General features: G+C 35.0%; 1 protein-coding gene and 1 long non-coding RNA gene across 2 annotated transcripts; both read left to right on the top strand.

The window, feature by feature from the left end:
- The first annotated feature begins 231 nt into the window (after positions 1-231).
- Positions 232-2,939, top strand: LOC125812042 (uncharacterized). Its single transcript, XR_007441964.1, has 4 exons — positions 232-259; positions 1,398-1,466; positions 1,548-1,616; positions 2,894-2,939. It is a non-coding gene; the product is annotated as an uncharacterized LOC125812042 (long non-coding RNA).
- A 2,141-nt stretch (positions 2,940-5,080) lies between these two features.
- On the top strand, positions 5,081-7,204 carry LOC125812049 (uncharacterized). Its single transcript, XM_049491545.1, has 5 exons — positions 5,081-5,146; positions 5,421-5,513; positions 5,587-5,685; positions 5,824-6,064; positions 7,175-7,204. Exons 1-5 carry the CDS (start codon positions 5,081-5,083, stop codon positions 7,192-7,194), a joined length of 519 nt encoding a protein of 172 aa, XP_049347502.1. The 3' UTR covers positions 7,195-7,204.
- Positions 7,205-9,568: the final 2,364 nt, after the last annotated feature.

The raw sequence follows: 9,568 nt of genomic DNA, 5'->3' as shown, positions 1-9,568 counted from the left end.
TGACAAGATTCAAAGGCCATATTGTTAATGGATATAGGTTTCATGTGCAAGAGTATGATAAATATTTGAAAACTCAAAATTGTGGGGTAGTTGTAGTAGGTGAACCGTGAAGAGCAAAAACCTATGAATTACTATAGCGAGTTAACCGAGGTTCTTGAATTACAATTTGTTGGGGAGAGAAGAGTGAATTTTATTCCAATGTACATGGTTCGATGTGTATGATCAGAAAAAGGGAGTTAAAATGGATGAATATGGCTTTGTAAGTGTTAATCGTCGGCGATGTTTGAAAATAAATGAGCCATTTGTATTAGCCAGCCAAGCATCACAAGTATTTTATGTTATCGATCATTCGAATAAAGGTTGGCATATAGTGCAAAATGTTCAACCTCGTGATTCTTTTGATATATTGGAAAAAAGGATGATGACTTAGAAAGTTAGATAACTCTACACAAATGAAAAGAAAAAGAACTCATTAAGGGTTTGCAGCTTTATGATGCTTGCTTTTACTTTATTAATTATTATGGTAATGATTCTTATAGTATTTTCTGTGAAAATTTGTTTAATAATCTTGGTCTTTAATGTTACCTTGATTTTACTAAAGATTTAATGGTTTATGCGAGGAACCTGTGTTACATGTACATGTGTCTTTTTCTGAATGCGTTTTCAGTTAATATTTCATCTTATGAAAAACTTCCTTACCTATTTGATCTTTTGATTATTATTATTATTATTTGTATTAGGTTGACATGAATCCCTCAAAAACTCTGAAGTATGAAATGGGACAAGCTTCAAAAATTCCCAAGCATGGACTCATTCAGCCTGGTGCCTTAGCAAAGGGACTAGGTCAAAGTTTGAAAGTTATGAGCACTACAAGAGTTAATGCTGAACAAAGGACTTCGATTTCCAAAAATAGAAGTTACAATGCCACAACTTCTAAGTTGAATAAGCTAGCAGACAATAGTTTCCATGTGCATCCTTGTTTTGATGAAAAGGAAGACAATGCTCCCTTCCATCAAGGAACTGAAATGAATCAATACACTTTGACTAGTGGTGCAACGGCTCGAGGACAAACCTTAGGGATTAATGTTGAAAAATCGACTCTGATTGACAAAAATAGAAGTAATACAACAACTTCTAGTCGAAATAAGTCAGCAAAGACTAGTATCCCTGTGCCTCCTAATTTTTATCCAATGGAAGACGATGACACCCTCTTTCAAGAATCAAAAGTTACTCGAGATGCTCAAAGAAGTGATAATTTGAAAAAGAGTTAGTCCAGTTAATATATTTGATCAAGAAATTTTGCTTAGCTTTCTTTACTTAATCTTTTTTGTATTCTTTCTGTTATTAATAATGGGCATGAACTTCTTATTTTGGTTGACTTTCATCAAAATTTGCAGGTGCATTTGAATTTGATAAGTCAAAAAAAGTAATTGGAGTGCCTCGATCTGCTCAAAAAAGTGATACTAGTATGTTATTTTATTTGTGCAACTTTTTTTTGTTAGTTGAATTGAATTGTTAGTTTTTATAACTTGCACTTAAATTTGCAGGTCCGTTTGAATCTAGAAAAGCAAAAAAAGTGTTTGAAGTGGCTCAAGGTGCTAAGGAAACTGAAACTAGTATGTATTTTCTTTTATGTAATATTTTCATGTTGTTACTTGTAAAGCAGTCAAAATATTATCTTGCCTTGCTTCCATCTGCAATAGATATGTTAGCATATGATAGTTCCATAAGCAGTGTTCCTGCAATAAACATATTGTAAGCTTAACTTTTTTACACATTGGATGAAATCTGAAGTTTGGTAAGCCCCTCATAATCTTCAAGACCGTAGTTAAAGACTCCATAACCAATATAAATAGCAGGGGAGACATGGGGTCCCCTTGTCGTATTCCTCGTTTTTCCTCGAATAACCATTTTCTACCCCATTCACCATAACAGAATACATGGGAGGTGTTACATATCATAATCAACTTCACAAAGCCATCTGGAAACCCATAACCAAGTAAAGCTTCCTCGAAAATTTCTAACTCAGCATGTCATATGCTTTTTGGAGATCAATCTTCATCAAACATCTGAGACTGGTTTTCCTATTGTAATGCCTTCATAAGTCATGATATATTAAGACATTGTGGACCATAGATCTCCCTTGAACAAAAGTTGATTGATTCTCTGCTACCAAGTAACTTACACATATTTTAGTTTTTGACAAATCAGTTTGACTTTATATATCACAATACAACACGAGATAGGTCTGCACTGACTAGCATTTTCAGGAACAAGGACATTCGAGATAAGGGCAATATTAATAACATTTATCCGTCTTAGTAACTGACCATTCCGGAAGAAATCCAACAGTTCTTTAGCAACATCTTTCCCATGATATCCCAAGCTTCTCTGTAGAAATCACTACCATAGTCAGGACTAGGACTGCTTTTCATATCAATACTACACACAACTTTCCTAACATCCTTTGCATTAAGAAGTTTCAATATTTCCAGTTGTTTTTCAATAGCTTGCTTCAATTGTCTCTGTTTAATAACTGAGTAAAAATACCTTGTGTTTGCATCTCCAAGCCTGATCCAGTTTGCCTGACTTCTCTGTAGTAGGAACATCTCTGCTAAGTTAGAAGCTTGTTTGAATTATACCAGTTTTTTGTTGCGACTATTGTCAGCATTATTATCCTGAGTGTTATTCAATTTATTCTTCTTTTTCATTGACTACTACTTCCTTGTGATTCTATGTTGTGCATTTTTCCTTTGAGATTATGTCACTATTGTTATGGGCTATTTCACCTACACCACTGCTTTTATTTGCTTTATTTAATTTCCTTTGTATCCTTCTTGTTAGTAATGGGAATGAACTTCTTATTTCAATTGACTTGCATCAAAATTTACAGGTCTGTTTGAATTTGACAAGGCTAAAAAAGTGACTGAAGTGTCTCGCAAGATCAAAGAAGTGATACTACTATTTTATTTTATTTGTGTAACTTTTTTTAGTAAGCTTGAATTGATTTCTTGGGCATTTTGACTTACAGTTAGTTTTGCAGGTTTGTTTGAATCTAGAAAAGCAAAAAAGTGGTTGAAGTGGTACAAGATGCTGAGGGAATTGAAACTAGTATGTATTGTCTTCTACGTATTTTCTAATAGTTTCTGCATTGTTACCTATAAAGCAGCTAAAACATTATCTTGCCTCGCTTCCATAGGCCCTGAGAATCTAAGAGTAACAAGACTTCACTGTGAAAAGACCAAATTGTTTCCCCTTCCATTTCAAGCTATCCTCACTGTTAATAAGATCTTTAAAAGAAGTTAGGAGACCAACAAATTCTATAGAACTCTCCTTATCCCAGTCATTTAGATTCAAGTATGTTCCAGTTGTCTCATTCTTCACTTTGTGCTACAGTGGGATTGAACTTCTTGTTTGGTTTTCCTTACTATAGATTTTGCAGGTCCATGTGAAACAGAAAGGGCAAAGAATGTGAGGGGAACAAATATTTGTAAGAATGTTTTGCGATTGAGACCTGGAGAAAAATTAAAAGTCACTTTCTATCAAAATCGAGTCGTCGGGCAGAATCACACCTCATTTACGAGACACTTGGGCTTGATAGTTCGTGATCGTAATATGTGTCCACTCCGGGTACACTCATGGATGGACATTGAAGAGCATAAGCTTGAGCACATGTGGGCAGCTGTTACTGTAAGGATTACAACACATCTATCTCTTTCTTTTTACTGATAACTGTCAAGAATCCCTTTTCAAAAAGTATTGGATGTTTTAGTTTGAAACATGACTCTTGATTTCACATTCCTTCTCCTTTAATAACAAAGTATAGTTACTCAGTTTCAATGGATAGATAAAAATTCTCACATTTCGTCTTTTCTCGTTAGCCTATTTGATAGTTAAATCTCTTGCCACTACCTGCTAATAAGAGGCTTTTGAAAAGTTAACTTTATTCTTCCACTGTAATTCCTTTGGATGTTAATATTATTAGTTTAGTGTGGCTATAGTTAATATGATTCTGCAGTTGGTAAAAACTATCAATTATTGTTTTTCAATTTTATGTTATAATTTCAATGTGTAACCTTCATCTTAACAAAATTTGGACATTTCTCAGTCATAGCAGTGTATTGATATGTACTTCGTTAAGTATTGAGCTGACACTAACTGTTACTTGAGGACCTAAATGTTTGATGGAGGATACACCTATTCATCGAAAGCCTCTACTAAGTATATACATTTCTTGGCCTTCTTGGCGGTTTTCACTATTGATAATCTTTCTTTGGTAATAAATTGTATATGTTGTACTTCTGTCTTTAATGAATCTTTAATTTTTGTTATGTAATATGGAGTAAATCACAATTCCATAACTGCCCTGCCACAATCTACTTCTTGATCTTGGTCCAGTGTCATTGGTTGATCCATTATAGACTTTCCTTGACTTTGCCTGAGCTACTATACCCAGCCACCTGTAACTTTCCTCCACAACTCTTTTTTCCATTGACATGACATAAATAGATGAGTGGGGTCTTTTAAATAAGGTTGATCAACAAATCTTATTCTTTCTCACTGTATCTCCATAAATCTCTTTTGCTAGTTGAATACACATTGGATATACACTTCTAGATCATATTATAGTATGAAGTAGGTCTATATTGACTAACATTGGCCAATGTTGAGACCTTAGGGGTAGTTAAAATTATGGTAGCATTTACTTATTTCAGGCAACTCGCTTGTGTCACTACTTTACTCTTAACGCTATTTCAAACACTATACAATAGTGATGTGAGTAAGCTATAGGTTTTAAACAGACAACTTGTGGTTGTTATTTATTTGAAATTTTGATTTATGTTTAAAATTTCTAGGTTACTACCTATTAGGTGATCTATACTTTGATGCCTTGTTTTCCCTTATTCAAGAGATTTTGATGGTATTTTTTCTATTTTAGGAGAAGTTTGACAGTGATGACATGAATGATCAAAGAGATAATGTTTTGCAACATATGAGAAAGCTTTGGAATAACTGGAGAGGATCATTGCACAAGAATGTGAAATCTAAATCATTGCACGAGGTTCTTAAAGATGTGCCAATGGGAGTAGACAAGAGTGATTGGGAATGGTTGGTCAAGGAACATTTTTTATCTCAGAAATTTAAGGTAAGACTTCATATAGTTATTACAAATATCATTTTATTTCTAGTCACATATGATTAGTTTTTTGGAATAATTTATACCATGTACAAATTGAGTCTTGATTTCGATAAAAATTTGATGTCTTCTATCCACAAGATCTACCAAAGAAAATTGCAATGGTGTTTTTTTGTGCTTCTGTTCTCTTTTACCCTCTTCCCACTGAGCTTAAAAGTACACATTAAATATAGAATCATTAAACAGGATTGTGATAATTTCAGTTGTTGTGTTGTTAATGCAGGACGCAAGTACAAGAAACTCAGTCAATAGGTCTAAGTTGTGTATGCCTCATCGTACGGGTAGCAGGCCTATTAGAGAGATTGTTTACGAAATGGTAAATAAATTGTGCAACCCTATAAAGAAACCTCTCCTATTTCTATAAAATATCTTATTTTTTAATCGTGAAGGGAGGCAAAGATGGTAATCCACCAAACATGGCAACTATTTTCTTTGAGACACGTAAGAAGGGAAATGAGCTTGTCGAACCTGAAACCGTTGAAAAATATGTATGTTTATAACAATTTTAATTTCATTTAACATCCTTACTCTTACTTAGTGCATTGCATTATTTTAAATATTCTTATGTTTTATAGGCTGAAATTCACGAGCTTGTACAATCTGAACCATCTCTTACTAATATTGAGGTAGTGGAAAGGTGCTTTGGACCTCAATGCAAAAGTCACGTAGTTGGATTTGGTGGTGGAATAACAACTAAGGAGTTAAAAGGCGGTACCACCTCAAAGGCTGCATTGTGGGAAGAGCTGAAAACAACTCGAAAAGAAAAGGAATCACTACAAAAACGCATGGATATTCTAGAGAGTAAATATGAACACCTTGAAAATATAGTGATCCGTCAGTCTTCATCAGTTCCATCAATTCCATCAGGTTAGTAAACATACTATTAGTTATTATTACATGATGTGTATTGTGTGTGAATGAAGTGATGTTGCTTCTCGTTGATAAGGGCTTTGTTATTGCAGTTGTGCTATGAGTTACCTGTTTTCCTTTAGTGCATTGCGTTATCTTAAATATTCTGTATATTCTGGCATTCTCACTCTAGCATTTCTATATATAACTAAAATCAATATCACTTTAGTTATAATATCCACAAAGCTAAAAGATTGATTTTATGTTCATTTCTGTATATACCAATGAGATTGTTATAACATCTTCAAATGTAAAAGTAGGTATCAATATGGTTATTGTTTGTATATGTTGTTGGTAGAAAATCAAGATCTCTCCTCTGATTAGGTCCTTGTATGACTTTGTCCTCTATAATATCATTGTCAATATAATTTGCCCTTTATTATTGTAGTATTAGTAGTTAATCTCAAACATCACACACTTCTACATTACCCTTTCTCTGTTGCCCTGCAACTTTAAATATATTTGATCATGTTTGTGTCATTCTCCACTGTGGTAATTAGTTGTTTAAGTTTTTCTAACTTCCTGCTTGTCATCCAGCTGCAAGCTTGTTTCATCTGATCCACTTGCATTCTCCATTTCAACAACTTATCTATGTTTTCTTTCCTTCAACTTTCAGTACTAGTACTAGGACTAGGATTTCTGGTCTTCTTTATTTGATGTATATTTACATTCTCTTTGTTGAAGCACTTTAATGTGTGTTGTGTTCATGTCTGTCCACTTTAATCTCTCTCTTTCCTTCCATTAATCTGGAAAGAGGCCCAGGTTTTGTGAAAGAGGTGGGGTATGAGGAAGCATTCACTTGAATAAATATTTAAATGAGGAAGCACCAACCACCCTCTGTATGAGATGTTAATGTGAAAGTAATACAACTCTTGTGGCTGCCAGTGGAGATCCTCAATGTAGAAGGTTGGGTAGAGAAATTATCTAGAATTCATGAACTAGAACTGTAAATATGTTTCTAGTTGTATACATCAGAAAATAGATCAGGAACTATTCAAGAGAATTAATCCTTAAGTTCAAACTTTTTTCCGTTACTAATTAATTTACTTCAAATTGTTGTTTTGACAGATGAAGATTTTGAAGATTAAAGAACAAGATCATGTGAAAGATAATGTGGAGCGTGCAACAAAGAATATTATATTTTTATTGTTGGTGCAAAGACGTTTTTGTAGTTATTCTTAATGTCATTTTCTTAATTTCTAGGATTTTATAGATGTCGAACACATGTTTTATTATGTTGAACGTGTATGCTTTTTTTTTAGATATTGTGTCGAACATATAAGTTTTTAGTAATTAAATCAATGTGTTCTTTAATTTATTATTAAAATATAATTTTATATCAAATTTTCAATTGGATGTGAAAAGAATTTATATGAACTGATCATATTAGTTCTTTTTAGAAATGATGGAAAAGATAACAACTACAAATTAAATGTAATAATTTAAATCGAAATTTGTGACAGGAAATTTGATTGTTAAAAAGTATTGTAATCAACGACAGGAATTCTGGCCGCTAAAATTAGTTATAACGCCCCTAATTTGTTGTTTTACTTGAAGGTTCTAACGACTAAATGACCATCAATGAAGGGGAATTTGGTCGTTGTAAGCACGTGTAACGACCGATTAATTGGTGTCGTTAAATAATATTTAACGACCGGACATGCAATCCAGTCGTTAACCTTTAACGACGGAGCTTTTAACGACCGGTGATGACCAATTTTTGACCAGTCGTTATAGACCTTTAATGATCGGATTTGGACTTATAGCGACGGTATTTCCTTTCGCTAAAGGTCATTTTTCTTGTAGTGAAGAGCATTGCAGAGTTTGTTGCTAAGTGTCCGAATCGCCAACAATTTAACTAGAGCACCAAAGGCCCGGTGGTACGGCTCAGAATATAGAACTTCCAGAATGGAAGTGGGAGATGATCAATATGGATTTCATCACAGGTTAGCCCAAGTCTTGCAGGCAACATGATTCTATTTGGGTGATTGTGGTTCGAATGCCCAAATCAGCCCACTTTTTACCGGTAAAGACTACCCATTCAACAGAGGATTATGCCAGGTTATATAATGGGAGTGGTAGTAAGCAACTCCTTGAGCCTCCGAAAGCTCAACTCCCACTTCTCCAACCACACAAAAGGGGTTTCATAGTGATTCAATCGATTCAAAGGTGTTGCAATAGTGGAGAAGCCCTTAAGAAAGTGTCTATAGTAACTCGCTAACCCGATGAAGCTACAAACTTCAGTAACAAAAGTGGGCCTATCCCTATCACAGACAGCCTCAATCTTTGCCAGATCAACAATAATGCCCTCCTTGGACACCACGTGCATCAATAATTCTACTTTCTCAAGCCAAAACTCTCACTTTAAGAACTTGGCATAAAGCTTCCCATCTCTTAAAGTCTGGAGCTCTATTCTCAAATGCTGCTCATTCTCACTCCAGTTCCATGAGTATACCAATATGTCATCAATGAAGACTATGATGAAGGAATCAAGGTTAGGCATGATCACAGGAGTCATCAAGTCCATGAAGATGGCATGGCCATTAGTCAACCCAAAAGACATCACTAGGAACTGATAGTGGTTGTAATGAGTCCTAAATGCGGTCTTCGGAATGTTCGCTACCCTAATCCTTAGCTGATGGTAACCGGTTCTCAAGTCAATCTTAGAAAAATTGTGGCACCTTGAAGATGATCAAATAGGTCATCAATATGGGGTATAGGATAACGATTCTTCACCGCCACCTTGTTCAGTTGCCTGTAGTCAATACACATCCGCACAGAGTTGTCCTTCTTTTCACAAACAAGATTGGGCACCCTAAGGTGATACACTTGGGCAAATAAACCCCTTACCTAAGAGGTCCTCAAACTGTACACTGAGCTCTGGAGGTGCCATCTGATAAGATGGAATAGAAATAGACGGGTACCTGGCACTTTGTCTATGACAAAATCATATCACGCTCTAGAGGGAGGCCATGCAGTTCTATGGAAAATACATTTGCAAACTCCCTAATCACTGGAACTAACTAAACTAAAAGGCTCTCCCACTAAAATCTCACATAAGGCCAAATAGGCTAGACAACCTAAAGCAAACCAATCGTTGATCCTGTGGGCCCTAGTGCATCAACCCTGGCCGCTCTACCATGGGTATAAGCATCTTGTGAAATAGTAAAACAAGTGATATCCCATGAAACCAAATTAGACATACGATTCATAAAAAATGATATAAACCAGAAAATCTTCCTAACGACATTCAGTAACCTCCCGAAGATAAGTCAAGTATATCTCTACGCTAATCCACAGGACTCTACTAGACATAAGTTTGTATAAGTGAGATTGGTGAACCTGGGGATATGATACCAACTTGTCACGACCCGATTCCTCGAGTTATGATGCGCCTACTTTAACCCACCTGTAGGCAAGCCAACCCGTTCCCAAAATACCAGTAATAGGATTGAGGCCAGA

Source organism: Solanum verrucosum, unplaced genomic scaffold (genome assembly GCF_900185275.1).
Source record: "Solanum verrucosum unplaced genomic scaffold, falcon-dt-bn FXZP01000010.1, whole genome shotgun sequence".
In the NCBI taxonomy this organism is placed as follows: Eukaryota; Viridiplantae; Streptophyta; class Magnoliopsida; order Solanales; family Solanaceae; genus Solanum; species Solanum verrucosum.
This window is presented reverse-complemented; position numbering and strand designations above follow the sequence as displayed.